Source organism: Protopterus annectens, chromosome 14.part0 (assembly GCF_019279795.1).
Source record: "Protopterus annectens isolate FY-2018-M chromosome 14.part0, PAN1.0, whole genome shotgun sequence".
Lineage (NCBI taxonomy): Eukaryota > Metazoa > Chordata > Ceratodontiformes > Protopteridae > Protopterus > Protopterus annectens.
The window spans coordinates 770,764,817-770,788,747 of NC_056748.1; the positions used below are offsets into that span (position 1 = coordinate 770,764,817).

The 23,931-nt window shown below is 38.7% G+C and overlaps 1 protein-coding gene across 1 annotated transcript in view; it reads left to right on the forward strand.

Moving 5' to 3' along the window:
- Positions 1-23,931, forward strand: part of SHLD2 (shieldin complex subunit 2) — a 355,664-nt gene that overhangs the window by 136,224 nt on the left and 195,509 nt on the right. Inside the window, exon 3 of the mRNA XM_044056504.1 lies at positions 14,778-14,972. Within this exon, the coding sequence (XP_043912439.1) occupies positions 14,778-14,972 (195 nt within the window). The remainder of the gene's footprint in view (positions 1-14,777; positions 14,973-23,931) is intronic.

Sequence of the window (23,931 nt, forward strand, 5' to 3'; positions counted from 1 at the left end):
ACTAATATTGAACCTACTCTGGGCAAACCCCAGGTCTAAACCATGCTCTCTATTTCCAAAAGCAATTCAAAACAGAATTAATACAGCTATATTAGAATTCAAAATTGTGATTAATACCAATAAGATAATGAAGCTAATTGTTACATAATTTTGAAACTAAAAAGCAAACAGTAAGGATAAATGGTCCAACACGCAGAAAACACAATACACAGTAAAAATAGCGAAGGACCAAGCCACGGCAATACAAGGCATAAACTTGTAATGATAGTGAGCGCTTTCACAACACCTTTGCTGCTTCATCAGACATTACAGAAAGAACCAAAAGACACCATTTATAAAATACAAACCAGCCAATGAGGTCACTTGGCCAATTCAGCCTTAAAGTTACATATTATAAAATGGATCTAATACATCAATGGTCTGTACAAACAGTGATACACAAAATAGTAACATATATAAAAGATAATGACAGATATAAAAAACAGCATATATATAAATAAAAACACATAGATAAGAACATATATAAAGTTTGTGTGTGTGTGTGTGTGTGTGTGTGTGTGTATATATATATATATATATGTATATATATATATATATATATATATATATATATGTATGTATATATATGTATATATATATATACATACATATATATATATATATATATATATATATATATATATATATATATGTATGTATGTATGTATGTATATATATGTATGTATATATATGGGATCCAGACACATGCTCGACTAGCATATGTCCAAATCACAAAACATCGAACACACATACACGAAAGCGCTTAACATCGACAAGCGCTTCCGTGTATGTGTGCCTGTTTCGTAGATCGGACTACAGTGTGCATAAGGGAAAATTCCCTTTTCCCCACTGTAGTGCGATCTCGGACTGAGAAAAATAAAGTAGGGGGGTGTGGGGGGCACAACCCCCCAGGGTAGGGGGTGCAGGGGGACGAAGCCCTCCTGCAGAAACGTAGATTTTTTTTTTGAACTACATATACACGGAAGCGCTTTCCGATGTTAAGCTCTTTCCTGTATGTTTGTTCGATGTTTTGTGATTCGGACATATGCTAGTCGAGCATGTGTCCTAGACCTATATATATATATATATATATATATATATATATATATATATATATATATATATATATATATACTCGTCCACTCTCTAGTTTGCAGAATGGCTTTGATACATATCTTATTGTTCAAACCCCTACCTGTAGTAGCCTGCATCCTAATAATCCATTTGAGTTCTGATGTTTCTGTTCTATTTCTAACATTGCCTCCCTGTCTCTGGGCACAATATTCTCAATCACCATAAATCTAAAGGAGTGTGTAGGGTTATGCTGCATGACATGTTTAGCTAGTGCACTTGTTTCTATCTGCTAATATTGTACACATGCTCTCTAATATGATCCTTGAACTTTCTCTCCGTTTTGCCAACATAGAAGGACATACATACCTGGCAGTAGGCCAGGTAGACCACATGCATAGAATCACAACTAGCATGTATATTATTAAACTCCATCATCCTACCAGTGTCAGGATATAAAAACCTACTGCTGGTGTCAATCAGATGGCAAAAGTTGCATTTGGTACAGGGCAGAGTGCCTACAACACTCAAAGCCATCTCATTACTGATGTTATGTGGTCCAGTCTCGCCTACATTCTTACTCACGGGTTCGGAGCCGAACATCGGCTCTCACTCCGCCAACTTATATTTTTCTAGCACAAAGTCTCTAATTGGCTGGGCTAACCTGGTATCCCATGTTGCACTGCTCCATAACCCCAGATCTCGTTTGCTGCTCGTGTAGCTAGGACGTGGTCTCGCTTGGCTGTGGCTAAGTAGCTTTAATACTTCTTTTTTCACTGAAAATTGTCTTTTTTCTTCAGACCCTCCTCCACCCAAGAGAATCCCAGACATTCCACCCAGTCAAAGGGATCACGCAACACTAGAAATTTCAAAGTTGCTGGAAAAAGGAGTCATCCAACCTGTCCCCTCAGACCAGATCGGATTAGGGACTTACTCAAGACTCTTTTTGGTGCCGAAAAAAACAGGGGACCTGAGACCCATCTTGGATCTCAGCCGACTGAATCGATACGTTCTAAAGTCCAAGTTCCGAATGGTCACCCTTCAGTCTATTTTTCCGTTGCTGGGAAAAGAAGTATGGATGTGCTCCATCGATCTCAAGGATGCTTACTACCATATCAAAATGGAATGAACAGGGCATCCAGGAGTCACTTACGCTTCCAGCTGGGAGCCAGTCATTTCCAGTTTCATGCCCTGCCCTTTGGCCTCAGCACAGCCCCCAGGGTGTTCACCAAGTGTTTGGCAGTGGTGACAGCTCACCTGAGATGTCAAGGATTCCAAGTGTTTCCATACCTGGACGACTGGCTCCTCACTGCCCCCACCAGGCATCTTCTCATTCAGGCCAGGGAAAAGACCCATTGCCCTTTGTCATCAACTAGGAATTACCTTGAACTGGGGAAAGTCTGCCTTGCTGCCCTCAAAGCGTGTCAAATTTATAGGCGCAGAGCTAGACACCGTTCTTATGCGGGCGCTCCTGCCTCAAGAAAGAATAGAAGTGTTGCAGGGTCAGGTTCGCGCGTTACTACCCCTCAAGAAGGTTCAGGCCAGATGGGTCCTACAGCTCCTGGGATCCATGGCAGCCACCATTATGTTAGTGCCCCTAGCCAGATTACACGAGACTTCTGCTGTGGCTCCTCTCTGCCCAATGATCCTTTCAGAAACTTCCCATGTCCCATTTGATCCTACTCACCGATCGGTACAAACAGGACCTCTGTTGGTGGCTGCATTCCACCAACTTGAACAAACTGAATCCCTTTATTCCTATGACTCCGGTTGCCACGGTGACCATGGACGCCTCCCAGATAGGGTGGGGGGGTATTATCTTGGCAGGACGGTCCAAGGCACCTGGCAGGATCACGAGGTACATCTGCACATCAACGTTCTAGAGATTAGAGCAGTGTTACTGGCGTTGCAAGCACTGCAGAGATCTCTTCCCCTAAGAACGATTGCAATTCACTCGGACAACATGTCTGTGGTGTGGTACCTGAACAAGCAAGGAGGGAACCAGGTCTTACCCCCTCTGCAGAGAGGCCATGCGAGTGTGGCAGTGGGCAGTGTCTTCCCGACGGTTCCTAGTGGCAACGCACATTCTGGGGAAGGCCAATGTGATAGCAGACAGGCTGAGCAGATCTATTCTGATGCCTTACGAGTGGTCCCTGAACTGCCGAGTTGCAGAACAGATTTTCAACAGGTGGGGTCAGCCTTGCTGCGACCTTTTCGCCAATCCCCACAATACCAAGTTCAGCAACTACTTCACTCTGATCCCCCCACAGGAGGAGTCAACCAGGGATGCTCTAGTCCACGATTGGCCTCCCGGTCTGCTCTATGCTTTCCCTCCGTTTCCTCTGCTACCAAGAGTGATCCAGAAAGCCATTTCCTCGGGAAGCAAGATGATTCTTATTGCCTTACACTGGCCTCGCCAAGTCTGGTTCTCCTTTCTTCATCAGTATGCAGTGGACAGTCCTTGGACTCTGGAACCAGCACCAGACCTACTGATACACATGTCGGGACAGTCCCATCCCTCCCTGAGGACCCTCAGGTTGACAGCCTGGCTACTCCACTTCCATCTTTAGTCAGACTTCATCGTTTTTCACCTGAGGTAGTACACATTTAACTTCGTCTCATAAATCTTCTACCAGGAAGATTTACTCCAGCAAGTGGAAAAGATTTTCAATTTGGGCTCAGGCCAAGGGACTGGATCCTTTCACAGCCCCTATCCCTGCTGTCTTAGATTTTTTATCCACACTTTTTCAACAGGGTTCTGCTCTTGCTACCATTAAGGTTCAGCTGGCCGCTATTTCTAATTTTCATACCTCTTATGAACCTTCTCTCATGGCTCATAAGCTATGTAAGGCCTTTTTGAGGGGCACCTAGTTGCCTCGGCCTCCTGTATCAGAGCCCATCATGCCATGGGATTTAAATTTTGTGTTACAGTCCCTGACGTCATCACCTTTTGAACCAGCTGCCACCTGTGAATTAAAATTTCTGTCTTGGAAGACTGCATTCTTAATAGCTATCACATCAGCCAGACGGGTGTCGGAGATTCAAGTGTTGTCCATCAAATCCCCGTATTTAATCTTTCATAAGGACAGGGTTTCCTTGAGACCTAATCCGTCCTTCCTTCCGAAGGTAACCTCTGCCATTAACCTCAATCAGTCCATTGTGCTGCCAGTTTTCTTTCCTCAATTTTCCAACAAGGCGGAGTTTAAGTTTCATCAATTGGACGTACACAGGCAGCTTCGCTTTTACTTACACAGGACTAAACTGCTTCGTAAGTCTGATCAACTTTTTGTGTCCTTCTCAGAAAATAGAACAGGTTTCCCTGTTTCTAAGATTACAATTTCCAGATGGATTTCTGGCTGCATCTCCTACGTTTACTCGTCAGCAGGCAGGGAGTTACCGTTCCCCGTCAAGGCTCACTCCACCAAGGCTGTTTCCGCTTCAATAGCTTATCACGTAAAATAAATTTGTAACAGTTGAAGTGAGGGGTGGAGATTGGCAAAATGTGTTGTATAAAAAGGAGCTATTGTGGCAACTAAGGCTAGCTGCTGATTATCCACCAGGACTCAATGAGCATATTACTATAATGCCCATTCTTAAAGAAAAGGCAGAGTTAGTTTAGTAACATCAAAGTAATTTGTAAGAACATTTGTGGCTATATATACATATTTTTTGTATGATGAGTTCATACTGTGATGGACTAGTATTTTATATCATTTGTGTTTTGAGAGTATTTGATTCTTGTTTTATTTATTATTGTGTAAAATTATTTTAATTTTAACTAACTGGTGTTTATATATTCATGAGCAGTGGTTTTTCACTGATAGAATTGGTTGGATTAGAACCAATGACTAACCAGCAATATGTATTTAAACTTGAAATTTTTAATGGTATTTTGTTCTGAAGAAGTCATACTAGTTGATGAAAGCGCTTAACAACTTTGATTTATTATTTTTAACATTAAAATAGTACTGTGGACTCGCAACGTTGTGCTCCCTTATTTTACTTGTTTTTTCTTTTGGAGCACTTTGAGCACTATTTATTTGGACTCAGTAGCTTATCACTCCAGACTATCCTTGGATGAAATTTGTGCTGCGGCCACGTGGGCTTCTCCCCACACCTTCATTACTCATTACAAATTAGACGTGGCTTCTAGGGGCCGGGCTTCCTTTGGTTCCACTGTTCTCAGGAGCATCTTCCATTGAGCCTCCCAGGATAGAGGTGCTGGGGACGCTGTCCCGTGAGTAAGAATGTAGGCGAGATTGGACCACAACATCTACAAGTTATGTACTCACCATAACGCTTGATGTATGTGGTCCATCTCGCCTCACATTCTTACGTTCCCTCCCACCTTCCCCCCTCCTGGAGGATTTGGAGGCGACATTTGTTTTCATTACCCTTCGGTATTGGTTGTTTTTTCTTTGCTGCCCTGGTTAGTGTTCTACTCTTCTGAACTGTGGTTGTGCATGAGGTGTGACTATGAGCTGCTGCAAACTAGATCTGGGGTTATGGAGCGGTGCAACATGGGATACCAGGTTAGCCCAGCCAATTAGAGACTTTGTGCTAGAAAAATATAAGTTGGCCGAGTCGGAGCCGATGTTCGGCACTGAACCCGTGAGTAAGAATGTGAGGGCGGGATTGACCACATACATCAAGCGTTATGGTGAGTACATAACCTGCAGTTATCCAACTTTGGATAACACAGCATCTTGTTAAGTATTTTTTTTATTTCTGAAAGCAAATCTTGGTCTATCCCCCACTATAGATTTAATCTGTTCATCTGTGCATAAGACACACCCATTCCTGTCAAAAATATTCTGTAACAGTTTAATGTTACTGGAGTACATAAGGGGTACTCTCATTTTATTATAGTGAGTTTCATCTCTATTACCCCTTACCTGATTCTCAGCGAAGTAAGGTTTCCCTTGATCCCTCCCTCATCAATGGTATATGAGAGAGGACTTCATCTACTTCCTTAGGATTGTAACCCCATGATTTGAAATTATCACTCAGATTTGTCAATTCTTGATGAAAATCTTCATTCTTAGAATTCAATCTTGATGCCCGTAGGCCCTGTACTTTGATCATATTTTTAAAAATGTGTGATGGATGCATACTCTGCCTCTGCACATATGTATTTCTATGACATTTCTTTCTATATATCTGGGTATTAAACTCCCCTTTTGTGTTACTGATTACCCTGACATCTAAAGATTCTATTACATTAAGGGAGCTGCAACATGTACATTTTAAAAAACTAGTGCTGCTATTCATGTAATGATGTAGGGATACAAAGGACTTCTCATCTCCTCTCCAAATTAAAAACAAATCATCCATGAACCTCCGGTAAAACACCAGGGGTCCATGGAAGTTGTCATTCAAAAGGTGCTGCTTCTCCCAGCTTGCCATAACGATGTTGGCGTAGCTATTGGCACATGACGTGCCCATAGCTATGCCATCCATCTGCCGGTAAATGTTATGCTCAAAAATGAAAGCATTGTTTTCTAGTATTACCTGTTTGCAGAAACATATTATACCTCGTGGTCTTCGGGCATTAAAAATACCCACATATGGTGACACACATAAGGAATTAAATAGCAAAGATTGAATTTTGACTTAAGTTTCAATTATTTGCAACTTCTGGTAGATTACTTCAAACCAGAGGAGGATGAACTGGTTACCAGCATAAATAATATGCAGATGGAGTTGTATGATAAATTTCTTCCAGAGGTCTTAGATGAGAAATTAGACTGGATCATTGAGTCTGCGTCTTTATATAAAAGACAGCTATTAAACCAAAGACAGAGAAAGTTGGAGAGAGACTCAAATGATTTTGCCCAAGAGCATGTTTTTACTGGCCAAGATATAAGGATACAGTTTCCAATGACAATTCCTGTACCTCTGAAGTAGAAGACGTGCCTTTAAGAAGGGAAGTGGCTAATACCTCCCTTAACCATGAGCTTCCTGCAACCAGTGAAGAGTCGTCATCGAATGCAACTTGTATAACTAATGAAATGGAGGGAGGTGCTCATAAAAAGTCTAACAACAGCTCGATTGAAATATATATATCTGTTAGTGATGCATCCAGACCGTTAGCAGTGGGAAACATCCCTAGAAGTGATATTAGACTCCCCTTTCCCATACTGACAGTCAACAAACGACAACGTTTGAACAGCAGGAGCAGACTGAAGAGGAAGGTGACGCCAGAACAAGGGAGCAACAGGATTATCAAAAAGATGTGGCAACAGATGGGGAATCATTAATTTGGAACATTTCCTCCCAAGCAACTGTCTGTTTGTGAACTGCAGCTACTATCAAGGGTGTAGCTAGGCATACTCAGTGTATTCATTTTTTTCTGAACATCTCTTGGAAACATCAGCATCCAAGAACCACTAAATGTTTTGAACTGTGCAAACAAATATTTAGAGTAAAGAGGTAGACAAAGAATGCCTGTAGGAAAGGAATATGTCACTAAATACAGCTTTTTATGAGAATAAATGGTAGCCATTGAGAATAGTGTGTCACCTTCCTATATGTATTGGAGGTAGCATTTTTGAGGGATGAGTACAGTTTTAAAATGAAAGGTGGGTGGTAAGAGTAACAACACTAGGTTTGAGTACAAGAATACTATCTGAATGTATGACATTTATACCAGCAGGGGAACGTACTTTAATTGATAGCATTATTGAACTAAAAACTTTCACTCACAATCTTATGCGTAAAGTACAGTTTGGGAGCAACATATATGTAACAAGGAAGGCTATGACCTCCCAGAAGAAAAGTATATATGTCCATCCTAATAATGCTTTAGTGGAAACCTTTGAAAAGTTGTGTGAGCAGGAAATATATGATATGTTTAATAACAGAACTAGAAGTAAATGTTTTTATAACTTAAGTAAAGATGCAAGGTTAGCTTTGGAAGCCTTACAAAAAGACACTTCCATCTCTATCAGACCTGCTGATAAGGGGGGACTTATTGTTGTTATGGACCATAAGTTTTACTGTGACACAGTGTTACAAATGCTGAGTGATGAGAGTGTATATGAGCGAATAGATAGAGCACGTATTGATATTATGGTCAAAAGAATATATGATGTGCTATATGACGGCCTTCTTTGTTGCATGATTAGCTTTGAACTGTTTAATTATTTTGTGGTGGAAGAACCAGTTATTCCTATAATACAAGGGCTTCCTACAGTCCACAAACACCCTACATGTCCACCTATGAGGCCCATAGTTGCAAGCAGAGGATGGTGTACTTTCCCTGTATCTTGAAAAATATTTAAGACCTGTTTTGGACAGGAATATGTATATATTGAGGGACTTTGAACATTTGTAAATTATTTATTTCACTTCAGCAAGGAACATGAGATAGATAGAGATTATAGACTAGCTATGTTTGATGTACAGTCGCTTTTCACAACAATACCGAATGACATAGGTGTAGACCTATTAAGGGAATACCTAGTGGATGATGGACATTATGAGGCGAAATTTATAGACTTGTGTATGTTTATGGAGGTAATACTAGAAAACAATGCCTTCATCTTTGATCATAACATTTACCAGCAGATTGATACCATAACTATGGGCACATCATGTGCCAAAAGATACGCCAACATCATTATGGCAAGCTGGGAGAAGCAGCACCTTTTGAATGATAGTTTCCATGGACACCTGGTGTTTTACCGGAGGTTCATGAATGATTTGTTTTTAATTTGGAGAGGAGATGTGAAGTCCTTTGAATCCCTACATCATTACATGAATAGCAGCACTATTTTTTTAAAATGTACATGTTGCAGCTCCCTTAATGTAATAGAATCTTTAGATGTCAGGGTAATCAGTAACACAAAAGGGGAGTTTAATACCCAGATGTATAGAAAGAAAGGTCATGGAAATACATATGTGTGGCGGTAGAGTATGCATCTGGCACGCATTTTTAAAAATGTGATCAAAGGACGGGGCCTACAGGCATCAAGATTGAATTCTAAGAATGAAGATTTTCATCGGGAATTGATACGTCTGAGTGATAATTTCAAATCATGGGGTTACAATCCTAAGGAAGTGGATGAAGTCCTCTCTCAGATACCATTGATGGGGAGGGGTCAATGGAAACCTTACTTCTCTGAGAAAAAGGTAAGGGGTAATAGAGATGAAACTCACTATACCCTCACGTACTCCAGTAACATTAAACTGTTACGGAGTATTTTTGACAGGAATTGGCGTGTGTTATGCATGGATGAACAGATTAAATCTATAGTGGGGGATAGACCAAACATACAGTTGAAAGGATGCTGTGTTATCCCAAGTTGGGTAACAATAATGAGATGGCTTTGAGTGTAGGCACCTTGCCCTGTAACAAATGTAACTTTTGCTGTCTGATTGACACCAGCAGTAGGTTTTTACATCCTGACACAGGTAGGATGACAGAGTTTAATAATATACACGCTACTTGTGATTCTATGCATGTGCTCTACCTGGCCTATTGCCAGGTATGTATGTCCTTCTGTGTTGGCAAAACGGACAGAAAGTTCAAGGATCGTATTAGAGAGCATGTGTACAATATTAGCAGATAGAAACAAGTGCACTAGCTAAACATGTCATGCAGCATAACCCCACACACCCCTTTAGATTTATGGTGATTGAGAATATCGTGACCAGTGAACAGGGAGGTAATGTTAGAAATAGAAAAGAAACATCAGAACTGCAATGGATTATTAGGATGTGGGCTACTACAGGTAGGGGTTTGAAAGATAAGATATGTATCAAAAGCGTTCTGCAAGCTAGAGAGTTGGAGATAGGATGCATGCCAGAATATATGTACAGACTTTATATATGTTCTTATATATCCACAGCACACAAACCCGAACCAAATAAAAAACTGCCAGCGAAAGGAGAAAACAGACACCACAACCTTCTTAGCACTTTCGTTCATTTTAATAAAAATGAACTTCATAAGAAACACGTTTGTACAGACCATTGACGTATTAGATCCATTTTATAATCTGTAACTTTAAGGCTGAATTGGCCATGTGACCTCATTGGCTGGTTTGTATTTTATAAATGGTGTCTTTTGGTTCTTTCTGTAATGTCTAATAAAGCTGCAAAGGTGCTGTGAAAGCACTCACTCACTATCATTAAAAGTTTATGCCTTGTGTTGCAGTGGCTTGGTCCTTCGCTATTTTTTACTGTGTATAATTTTAAAACTACCCTCACTCCAGTGGTTCCTCATACAAGTCACTGTATCGAAATAGGATGCCTGCTACAGTTCTGTAGACAACATCATTAAAATATGAAGTTCTCTAAAAATTTAAAATATGATACAAGGATAGCAGTGTAAAATCATATATGAAGAAGAGATTATACGTTAAAGCTCTGGTAAAACAAAATGAATACTCAGCCCAGATATAGAGACATCAGTCATATGTTTTTCCTTATGATTTTATAGTGGGAAATAAAATGGGATGTAAAAAGGTATGAAAAAATGTAAACACTCCGACCTAAAACATGAATATGCAGTAGACTGAGGGAGTGAAATATAACAAGTATATAGGTAATAGCATATAGCAAACAGAAATAATTCCTGCATGTACAATACAAATTATGAAAGACTTGCTAGCTAAAATCTGGCTGTGTTCTTACTGAAAAGCAGGATAAACTATATCCCTAATTGTAAACAAGTACATTTTCATTCCTTATACCTCCTTACTCCCCTGTTTTTACTTACTTCCTTACTGCTGTCGAACTCTCTTCCCTGACCTTTGCTCTAAATATACCATAAGCCTGTTTTTCCCTACTTCATATTGCAATTCCTATTTGTATTAGACTAACTCATCTTTACTTTTCTCTACAAACTGGCTAAAATTTCTCTAAATATTAAATGATTGTCATATACCTTGTATCAGTTCTTAACCAATATTTTTATATTATGCCTAAGTTGTTATAATTACTTAAACTGCAGATGTTTTTGTTTTATATTTGCAGACTGTTAAATTGTTTCTTAAAATGTTCTGTAATAATTTGGAGCCCCCCCCCCCCCCGAGTCTTCGCTAAAAATGGACTTCTACCCAGTCAGACACTCCCAGTAATCAAATGTCAATTAAATTAAGATAGACAACTGTCTATCTGAAGCTTAAATTTTAATGTACATTATGCCTATAAAGTAAATGGCAAAATATTACATTATGTTGATGGAAACTTAACTACAGCATGAAATGATGACTTTAATATGGTTTGAAATTTTTCACTATATTTAAAACAGAATTAGTTTATAGATTTAGACTTTCAGTATGGTCCTGTGCAGTAAAAACAATGAATAGCTTTAATTTTATACCAGAAAGTATAATATTTAGAATCCAGAACTGCATCTGAGCCGAGACTGAAATATACTAACAGTAATTAGATTGACCTGAGGCCAAGCTGCAGGAACCTACCAGTGCAGTAATAGAATGGGTAAGAATGAGAAGGAACCCACAATAAGGTGCCAAATCTGGACAGAAAAATGACCACTACCACAAAGAACAAATTAGTCTGTAAATGCAGATTGTCTGCATGGTCCTGTATACCCAAGAGAAAATCAATAAAAAGCATTTTATACCAAAATTTAGAATATCTACAGTCAAAAGCACAAAACTCAGCTGAAGTGTAATATACTCGCAGCAACTAGTGACCTGACAAAAAGATGTATTGGCCAGGTATGTATCGAGGAAGGATTAAAACAGAGCACAGAGTAAGATAGCCATCTGTCTAGCTGAGGCCGAAAATGAGGACAGTAATCTGGCTTTACATTTATCACACACTAGGAACTGAGATTAGGTTTATAAGTACAGACTTTCAACATGGTCCTGTATAGTAAGATAAAAACACTAGAAGTCTGTTATTCTGTACCAGAAATTAACTCCCTTAATCCTAAACAGCAAAGTAAGCTGTTTCTGAAATATACAGTAATAGCAATTGGAGTGACCTAGAGTAAAACTGCAAGGATTAGCTCTTGCACGAGGGAGGGGATGATACATAAGACATTGTTTTAGTTTGAAGACTGCCAAGGCCTTAGTAACATAGCCAAAATTAAGTCAACAGGGATGTTGAGCAGAAAATGTGAGAATGTGGGCTTATTGGAATTCGAGAATGTGAAGAACAGCCTGGATAAATACAACTGCAGTGCAGAGCCAGAGCTTATATTTTACACTGGAGGAATTTTCACTAATGCACATATCAAAATAAAAATAAAAGATAACTTACAAGACCACCCTTGGTGTAACAGTGCCATAAAAGAATATTAGCTCCCAACTCGGCCTGCAGTGAAAGTAATACTTTAATATTACACTGGTTCCTGGTTTAAGGACACTCAAAATATATTAATAAACCATGTTTAAATTGTACGTTATAGCTAAGAAAAATGTACAATGAACTTAAAATGTGATTTTTCTGCATTTACAATGAACTGAAATGTGATTTTTCTGATTCTTCTATTTGCTCCAAACAGAGGTTTGTACAAAGCATATTTCACATGTGCTTTGAAATGTGTCCTGCCTCTTGCACATTTACCAACCACTGATGCGACTGAGTCAAATTGTGGACACCTAACTGAAAGCTAAGAAAAGGACAGACAAGAAGAGAAACCAAAGTAAAATGAATTTGCAACAAGTAGCCTATTTAAAAAAAAAAAAAAGCATTTATAAAATAGCATTTAACCTATACTGTACCAATGCTAAGGTAGGGGAAACAGGGAAAAGGCGAATTAAAGAACAGAAGTGAAAGAGTATATCAGAAAAGCAACACTTTCAAGAGTGGTGTGTGTATATATATATATATATATATATATATATATATATATATATATATATATATATATATATATATATATATATATTACATGATAGTTTAACACATGCAGCATGCAGGACTTCGGTGCTATTCCCATCAAATTAATACCATTTCATAAGCTGGAAAAGAAAACCAACAATATGCTGACTTGGACATAAGATAAGGATATAAAAGAAAGACTTCTATAAATTACATAGTAGCATCAGTAAGGTAAAATAAGGTTATTTAAAGCTATTTAGACTAAAAAGAACTACTGATATTACATGCTAACTTGACTAGCAGCATAATAGGCAATATCAAAACTGTATCTAGCAAATTGCCTAGAAAGTGAGAAGGCCTAGAAGGTTGTACCTACTTAATAGAGAAATGGTTATGCAGATATTTAAAATCCATTTTGAATATAAAAGGCATGTCAAAACTGGTCTGTGCTTCTCTGTAATCAGTTATTGTATATTTGCAACTGTTAAGAAAATAAAAACTTAGATTGGCTGGAAATAGCATCTGATATTTTTGATCAGGAATTGGCTAAAAGTAAAATAATTTCTTTGCTAATTTATATACCATAGAGGCATCTGCAGAGAACTTCAGTCAAGTTTTGCCAAGCAAAGTTTGATATATTCTTGGCAGTTTTAAGGATCTTAATTGTATCTTGAAAGTTTGATAATGTGATGTAAGCTAGTCTCTGGGAATTAAAAGTAGACTGTGAGTGAAGTGTTATTTGTGTGCTATTATGAAGGATTATGTTTTGTCTTTGATTTTTAAGTGAGGTGGAAGAAAATGTCTCAGCATCTAGTAGGTTCTTGGGATAATATTTTTTGGGCTAGCCCCCCCCCCCGAGGAAAATAGTATCATCCTCACAAGTTGAAACCCTTAGCTCAAATTCCAGAACCCTAGAGCAGGTGGACTGGTATGGTTCAAAATTACCCATGGGGGGAGTGTGTATGTGTCCTGAAATGGAATGGCAACCTATCCAAGACTGACTTCCTGCATTACTTCTGTTGCAAGCTGGAAGGCTTCCACTTCCTGTGATCCTGATTTAGAATAGTGAGTAATTATGTACTTATGTACTTGTATACAGAGAGCGGGCAAATAAATATTGAAATGCAGTCAGTATACTGAGCTTTGCTGTTTAGTGGGGGAAGTATGTTAGAAATTAAGTATTCTGTAGAACTTAGAAAGCTCTTCCCTCTATATCCATATAGCTCTTCCCTCTATGTCCATATAAACTCCTTACTGTTGGTGGTATGTTCATGAGTAGCTATGAATAAACCATCTTCTTCATAGGTTGGTACTAGGCTATTGGCCCTAGGGCCTATACAAGCCTAGCCATAACAGTTCCCTGGCTATTTCTTCCCACAGTATTTACTTCCCTGGACCCCTGTCTAGCAGGGTGACTGACGTGATCCCCGGGGTGAATTTCCTATCTCCCACCCAATCATCAAGGTTCCTTTTGAAGAGGGCCAAAGAGGGGCTACAATTCTATTCCTTGTTTTGAATTAATACTATAAGATATATTGCAATATATTTTTGTAGCTTTTTACTATAGCAATCATTACTTTCAGCAGCACAATTAGTTTAAAATATTGATGGCTTCATGGATACATTAAAGTATTTGCTTTCATAATCGTTAAAGTTCCAATTGTCATAATCATTTGTTACTTATTTATTAAGATCTCATTTTTAAAACATCTGGAGCTATAACTGAGTTGTCAGGGGGTACTTAAGAATAGACCTGAAATGCTCATCTTTGAAACTGGAGAAACAAAATGTCTAATGGTTGAGTGGCATGCAGAAGAACAGAAAGCGTAATGTCCTTTTTAATTAAACGTTTCCATTGATTCCAGGTCTCAACATTATAGATACCCTTGTTCTGCAGGATATGCTGAACTACATATCCTGCAAGTGCTCACATTTGATGAACATCCCTCCCCGACGGCCACAGACCCTGGAGCAGGTAGTACATGTGGAACTCGGGCAGCTTCAGCCAGATATGATAGCTCATGTCATTGTGAAAGTGACTGATATCACTGTATTGACAGGTAATGTATCAACACTTCCATATTAGTACTGAATAAAATGTCTGTACATTTGCAAATTGATAAGTTGTAGGTTTTATGACTGAGGGTTCTGAGTTGGTTAACACTGCACAAAAGAGTAGTGGATACCATATACTAGATCACTAAGGCTACACTTTAGAACTGCACTGTGGACTAATCCATATTGTTGCTAAAGGCCCTTAAAAAGTAGGTACATCCAGCCAGACAACTGGAAATCTGTTTGTCTTTTCAGCTTTTCCCGGTTAGGGGTCGCCACAGCGGAACTCTGGTCCGCTAATAATTGGCAGTAGATTTTTATAGTGCCGAGATGCCGGCCCGACGTCCAACCTTCAGCGAAGGCATGCCCATTCATGCATGTCTTTCGGAGGCCACATGCAGACTCCACACAGAAAGCCCTCCAGCCAAGAATCGAACAGGAGAACCTCTTGCTGTGAGGTAACAACGCTACCGCTGTACCACCGCGGATCTAACTGGAAGTCTAATACACATAAAAAATGTGAATTCCAAACAGCACATAGCTCTTCCTGCTTCCAGTAAGAATGGGAGATACTATTCAGAAAGACACATTTAAACAACACAGAATGACAAAAATGATGGGAAAATGTAAGCATATTATCAAAGAGGCAGTGTACAATCTGTAGTCTTTAATAAATTGTATTGCAAAATTCTACCACACAGTCATTTATTTGTGTTTCCGAAAAAGGAGGATTCAAGATGTGTGTCCTGTTTCTTTAAATTATTTGTGTCACTAGTGTGTTGGTCATATGGTGTGGTTTTCTGTGTACTAGATAGCTTCAAAAATCACATTTGATGAAGGAGATTCAGAAAGTTGTGTTAAGGGGTAAGTCAATCCTGAAAATAGGAACATATTGCCTCATGTACACAGGCAAATCTTTCCTGAAAACAGGAGTGTTCCTCCAAAATAGTGACACCTGAGAGGTCTGCAGGGGGATCTCCAATTGAAGTGGCTAGAGGGTGCTTTATGTCTAACTGAAAAACAGGATTCTTTTTCTACAGAGCTGTTTGGTCAAGTAATCTTAATCAAATGGTCTTTAGTCAATCAGGTGGTAATGACTTGTATTCGCTATAGAAGAGATGCACATATTTATAAGTGGGAGTACAAGAATCTGTATGGAAGTTGTGGTGCATTGCTTTACAAAAGCATTGTCACTGAAACCATCTGTCTTCGCAAGCATTAACATACTGAGTATCTCCTGCTTGTTTACACATGCTGCTTTGTTTTGTACACAAAGAATAAGAGTTTGCAAAGTACTGCCATTTGTAGTAATTTTAGAAATTGAAAAGTATTCTAGCAATTCTGAACAACTGTCAGACATTCTCCAATACTCTTCAAGGAAACTACAACTTTTCAACATGATAGTTTTCAGGTTCCCATCTTACTGGAATGCTGAACTCTCCTATCAGTGAATTTTCAGAGGTGATGCTGATGTTTTTTTATTTCCTCTTAAAACAGTGGCTTTTTGTACCTGTGAAACACACCAGTTTGTCATTGAAGATCACTTGTTGTCAGATATGTGTGTTAGTGTACATGGGTGTGTATGAAAGACTTGGAAGTTCATTGTGTGATATATGAAATACCTTGTATTGTGGGTTTTGTGACTGGTAGTGAAAGCGTGCATCATTTCCGACAGTATCAGATATTTTATGGGTCACGCAAACCAGATACCATGTTCCTTTTACCTGTTTTTCATGATAGAGTAGTCCTTCCCATTGAGTTTAATTGCCTACGTTTCTACTAAACAGCGTTTTGGATAGATTCTGTTTTGTCTATTTTAGTAAGTTTAATAGAATTTTCTGAGATTTCCGATTTCCTAGTTAGGGTTACTGTTTCGCTTATTTTGTACACTTAAAATTTACCATTTTTTTACTTTATTTAGGTGGACGGTATTGTTTTTTCCCTAGGTTATATATGTGTGTGTTTTTGTGTGCACTGTGCGTGTGAAGTTATTTTTCATAGAAATTGTAAATGCAGTCAGTATTTTGCTTTTTTTTCTTTTAACCAAAATATAAATGGGAATGTGTATATTTGTTTCGCATGTACAGTATGGATTTTACTTCAATTAATAATTACCTAAAATATGACAAGTTTAAAGAAAGTTATGTAACTTGTGATGATGCACCAAGGATTTATATAAATTACTGAGGACATTCTGAGGGAGTAAAAGAATATCACACTATGCCAGATATGTCTTAACTAAGGTCTAATGTTAGGATGAAATATATAAATAGTGGATCAAATTATGACACTGAGACCCACATGTCCACACAAAATATTGAGTTAAAACATCAAAGGTCAGTGCATCACAATGGCAAAAAGTTATCTCCAAAACAGCATGCAAACTCATGATTTATGCAAGAGGACTTTATCCTCTCACATTGTTGGTGGCTCTGCCTATACACCCTTCATCTCTTAAGTATGACCTCCTAGTTGCACAGACTTGGAAAACAGTGCAGACTCATTAAACAAGAAAACTAACGTTTTCCCTTTGTGTAACCCAACTTCACAGACACCATTAAATCCCCTAGCAGACACAGAAAAGACTAGACAATACAAGTCTTGACTTAAAAAGAATAATGCTTTAGGTGTTGGCAGGACAGAACATGACAAGCTGTGTGTGTGTGTGTGTGTGTATTTATATATTATATATGTTATATATGTGGGTTGCATTCAAGTGGTCAAATGTTCATTTTGATAGCAGCTTGAGTGATGCATTCATTTTACTGAGTGTTAGTTTTACCGATTTTGTTAGGTGGCGTGTATGTAGGTAAGTAAGTATGGGTCAGGGGTGGGAATGTTTGTGTAAGTATTTGTGAGCTAGGGTCAGAGTGAGGGTTAAGCAAGAGAATACATTTAGTGCAGTGAATGTGTGTTGATACACATGGTGTGTGTCTCTGCCTGTCATGTGTAGTGTTAGTGTTATTTAAAGTGTCGTCTACGAATGATTTAGCACACAGTTCCCCATAAAAGTGTGGTGCAATGCTGGAGAGAGGCGATCCCCTTCCATCTGCGCTCTGACCCAGTGACGAGCGGTGCTTCTCGCTGACCTTGCAGCTGGCTATCCCTGGCCAACCAGAGATCCGCGGCGCTGTGGTATCATTACATGTAGGCAGGATTCTGACTTAGACATGTTCAGCCATAATCCCGCCATAATCCCACAGATGGTAGCTTTGCAGCACTGGCTCCTCAGCCAAACACATGCACCAAATGTCTGAACCTGCGGTTCCTCTCATACTCAGCAGGATTACTATCACAACAACACATCATCAGTAGGGTAAAACTAACCTGTAAAATCCAAAATCCAAAATGTAAGCCAGCAAACTGTGAGACTAAAATAATAAATGTATTCAGTAATGCAATGCACAAACAAACCGGTTTCGGCTGGTACACAACTCAGCCTTCCTCAGTGTAAAGTAAAATCCATTTCAGATAGTCTTTTATACATGCACTTAATTAAAGTAAGTTTGTGATTGGATTGTCAGAATTGTTCATTTAATCCAGGTGGAAACAAACCACCCAGTTTAACAATCCATTTTTTCTCCTTTGTGTCAAGACTGGAATGCCACCCCGCTTTGTTGGATTTATTCCCTTTCATGATATCAATAACCATGAAACTAAACTTGGCAGATGAATGTTTTATAGAATGTTTATATAAAGCACTGCTTTATTTTTTATTCTTCATGTCACTGGTATGTTGAGATTCTCAGTCTTAGTGGTCGTGAAGTTTGTCCTATATAGAAAGAGCCACAGCTGCATGTTGAAGATATATCATCCATTCGCTACTGCAATTAGCAAAAAAATGAATATCATAAACTGTGCCACAGTTCTTGCTTGTAGATTGTTTGGATTTAAAAACCTTATTACAGTGAGTGCAATGCCCACATGGGAAGCATCCTGTGAGCACCTCACCCGTTAGTGTAGTTTGGACCTCCTGAAATGGTGTCCTGATATGTGAATGTTTATAATGACTCAAATGTGAAGCTAGATTTCTCCCTTTATGAAATGAAAAATGGCATCTGTCTGATAGAATATTAGTTAGATTGTGATCACTCTGTAAAATATTCTAGTGTCTCTGTACACTGTTGATTAACAAATCAGAATTCCTACCATAAGTGGTCACTAGTCTAATGGGTGCCAAGCTTTGCTGCTCCCGTTGTTTGTAGGTCAAAAGGTCTTCCCTCTTGAGTGTATTAGCCCAATTGCTGGCCTGAAGAACATGTCCCATCTTATATCCCCTGTTTCTGAATCTGTGAGTCAGATCCTGTCTATATTCCTGAAAGGTTGAATCCTTAGAACAAATACGTCTCATTCTAATGTATTGGGATTTGGGGATATTTTTGGCTATGTGGGGCGGATGAAAGCTGGATGCATGCAGGAGGGTATTATATTGGGGATACTTCCAGAAGTCTTCAGTACAAAGAGTATGATCTGGTTTCCTACAAATGGAAACATCAAGAAAAGTAATGATGTTTGCATCAAAATTGACCGTGAAGTGTAGACCTCATTTGTTTTCATTTAAGTAGTCAATAAATTCAGAAAAATATTCCACATCCAACCTCCATACCATCCAGCAATCATTCAAATATCGCCTCCAAATGTCTATCTCTGTCAGGTACAAGCAATGGCATGCATCATAGATTAGCTGTTCTTCAATAAAGGCCATGAAAAGGTCAGCATAAATGGGGGCAAAGGATGGCCCCATAGCCATCCCCATGATTTGCCAATAGCATGTGTCCTGATAGAAAAAGACATTATTGGTTAGGACATGCTCTGTCAGGCCCAACAAAAAAGTATTGAACCCTGGCTGATATAATTCAGATTTATACAGCCAGTATTCAATGGCCTCTCTAACCCAGCAGCATGAGGGATGTTTGTGTAAAGGGCACTAACATCTGGAGTGCACATCAACCATTCAGGTTCAAGTTGGGTGTCTAAAATGTTGTTGTTGCTGTTGTTGTTGTGTCTTTTAGCTTTTCCTGGTTAGGGGTCACCACAGCAAAACTCCGGTCTGCTAATGATTGGCAGTTGATTTTTACATACCGAGTTGCCAGCCCTGACGCACATCCTTCAACGAAGGTAAGCCCATTCACGCATGTCTCCACGCAGAAGACGCTCTAACTGAGAGTCGAACCGGACAGCGTCTTACTGTGAAGCGACAACACTACCACAGCACCACCACCGCACATTCAGGTTCAAGTTGGGTGTCTGAAATAATTTTTAGAAATTCTGTGGTGTCTTGTATGCGTGATCGGACCCACCATACTAAAGGTTTAAAATGTTTGGTAAGAAACAATGGTTCAGTGATAGACCCTCTCCCAGACACAACTGGTCTCACAGGTGGTTTAACAGGGTCCTTGTGTATTTTAGGCAAAAAATAAATACGTTGACTCATGGGATCCTTGATAGTGAGATGTTGCATAACCTTATCACTAATAATGCCTTCTTCCCTGGCTAGTGATAGAAATTTGTCTATCTGTTTTTTGAACCTAAAGATAGGGTCCAGGGGCATTTCCAAGTTGTACCGCCTATCTTGAAGTTGTCTTTTGGCTTCAGAATCATATTGGAGCCAGTTCATTACCACTACGGCCCCACCTTTATCAGCAGAAAGAATGGCAATGTCCTTGTTATTCTGTAATTCATTTAGTGCTTCCCTTTCAATCTTTGAGAGATTATTTAGTTTATAAGTAAATTCACTCCTGTGGTAGTGTAGATCTTTGAGAACACTACTTTGAAGTTGATGCACTGTAGGATTCATAGGAGGCATATACCTTGATTTATGATAAATAAATTCATTTTCCACACCAAAATCAGTAGAGTCCTCAAAATGCAATCTGAGGTTTATAAGTCTACAAAATTACATTACATCTTGTGCTAAAAGATCCTCAGTAACTAGGAAGCCAGGAATAAAACTAAGACCTTTATTGAGAAGTTCAATTTGTGTAGTAGACAAACTTACATCAGAGATATTCAAAACATTGATATTATTTTGGTTTATTTCTGAGTTATTAGTTTCAAAAGCCTATCTATGTTGTTTAAACTGACAGACCATTTCATTTTTGTTATTTATGATTAGGCTTTAGACCTGTTATTAATATTTTGTGCTTGAAATATAGGGTTGATTAATATTTAGACCAACAACCTATTATCTCACGGACCAAGAGCTGGCCATGTGTATGTCAGTCTGTTTTAGAATGGGCGTAGCACTGTCCTGAAGACAAAAAGGGGGTCATATGACCAAAACTGAATGTTGCATTCATGGCAGGTACAGGGGCTATTATTGTTCATTCTATTTGTTGTTAATACAAGTGTCAAATATAAATTGGACCAATATATATGGCTTAGCATTGCTATCACATCTAGCAAGGGCTAATATTGCCATCAAATTAAATTTCTTTTGATAATTTACCAAGTGGACTTGCAACAAGTTTTCAAGGAATAACAGACTAGCTTCTATGGGTTTGCTGGTCTACTTATATTAATACCTAGTGAAATAATAATACGTTTTTTTTCAAGGACTATATTGCACCATTATGGAATTAACAAAAATATTAACGGGTTTGTCAGCTGACAGGGAGGACTTGGGGGGTTTTGGATTTGGCACCGCAAACAATAATGAACCAAGTGGTATAACCCTAGGCCCGGAGTCTAGTTGTGGTTTATGTTTGATAAACTACAAAAGAGCATGAGATCTCTCAGGTCTCATATCTGGCATTCTAAACTCTTTAAAGCATATATGGCCAAAGGGATTACACCCAGGGGACTAAGTATCAGAACACAACCATTAGTCAATGAGGCTGATGATGAGCTAAACAAACAATGGGTGCACACCCAACGACAAGCTACTATGGGTTTCATTGAAGCCCTGGCCAAATTTCACGAGAGAGTCATTGATCGGCAGATTGGGGAAGTCACTAAGTTATGCTCTGATGCACAGACATATGAAGGGACAGCCCTTCTTTACTAGCAATTTGAATAAACTGACCAAAGACTTATCTGGTCTCGAAGAACAATTGAAAACCAGGAAGATCAAAACATTTCAGAGGGACCAAACAGACTATCAGCTTGGTAACCCTTTCAGTATTGGTAAAAAGGTTAGATTTCAACAAGCACAAACTAGAACTCCCAAAAGGAAATGACCAAGGTCCATTTTGAAAAAGTGACCTATAGATACAGAGTCATCTACTGATGATCTGTCTTCATACACAGATACAGACATGAGACACACACCAGACTCTCCTACCCCCCAAGAGGGCATATATTTCGGCCAATTTAGGCCCAAATACAAAAGAGCGGGTAGAAAACATTCAGGAAATAAACAACATAGATGGGCATTTTAAACTAATAACTCGGAAATAAACCAAAATAATATCAATGTTTTGAATATCTCTGATGTAAGTTTGTCTACTACACAAATTGAACTTCTCAATAAAGGTCTTAGTTTTATTCCTGGCTTGCTAGTTACTGAAGATCTTTTAGCACAAGATATAATGTCATTTTGTAGACTTATAAACCTCAGATTGCATTTTGAGGACTCTACTGATTTTGGTGTGGAAAATGAATTTATTTATCATAAATCAAGGTATATGCCTCCTATGAATCCTATACTGCATCAATTTCAGAGTAGTGTTCTCAAAGATCTACACTACCACAGGAGTGTATTTACTTGTAAATGAAATAATCTCTCAAAGATTGAAATTGAAGCACTAACTGAATTACAGAATATCAAAGACATTGTCATTCTTTCTGCTGATAAAGGTGGGGCCGTAGTGGTAATGAACTGGCTCCAATATGATTCTGAAGCCAAAAGACAACTTCAAGATAGGTGGTACTACTTGGAAAAGCCCCTGGACCCCCACCTTTAGGTTCAAAAAACAGATAGACAAATTTTTATCAATAGCCAGGAAAGAAGGCATTATTAGTGATAAGGTTATGCAACATCTCACTATCTAGGATCCAATGAGTCAATATATTTATTTTTTGCCTAAAATACACAAGGGCCCTGTTAAATCAACTGGGAGACCAGCTGTGTCTGGGAGAGACTCTATCACTGAACCATTGTCTTTGTTTCTTACCAAACATTTTAAACCTTTAGTATGGTGGGTCCGATCATGCATACAAGACACCACAGAATTTCTAAAAATTATTTCAGACACCCAACTTGAACCTGAATGGTTGATGTGCACTCTAGATGTCAGTGCCCTTTACACAAACATCCCTCATGCTGCTGGGTTAGAAGCCATTGAATACTGGCTGTACAAATCTGAATTATATCAGCTAGGATTCAATACTTTTTTGTTAGGCCTGACAGAGCATGTCCTAACCAATAATGTCTTTTCAATCAGGACACATGCTATTGGCAAATCAAGGAGACTGCTATGGGGGCATCCTTTGTCCCCATTAATGCTGACCTTTTCATGGCCTTTATTGAAGAACAACTAATCTATGATGCATGCCATAACTTGTACCTCACAGAGATAGACATTTGGAGGTGATATTTGGATGATTGCTGGATGGTATGGAGGTCGGATGTGGAATATTTGTCTGAATTTATTGGCTACTTAAATGAAAACAATGGGGTTTACACTTCACAGTCAATTTTGATGCAAACATCATTACTTTTCTTGATGTTTCCATCTCTAGAAAACCAGATCATACTCTTTGTACTGAAGTCTGCCAGAAGTATCCCTAATATAATACCCTCCTCCATGCATCTAGTTTTCATCCACCCCCACATAGCCAGAAATATCCCCAAATCCCAATACATTAGAATGAGACGTATTTGTTCTAAGGATTCAACCTTTCAGGAATGTCCCCCCTTCGAGTAGCCTCTAAATTCAATTATGAGTTTTAGGTTAGTAACACATGACGAATTTAGGGTAGAACTAAAATTCGTTTCTCGAGTAACCAGCTATCTCTAGGCTC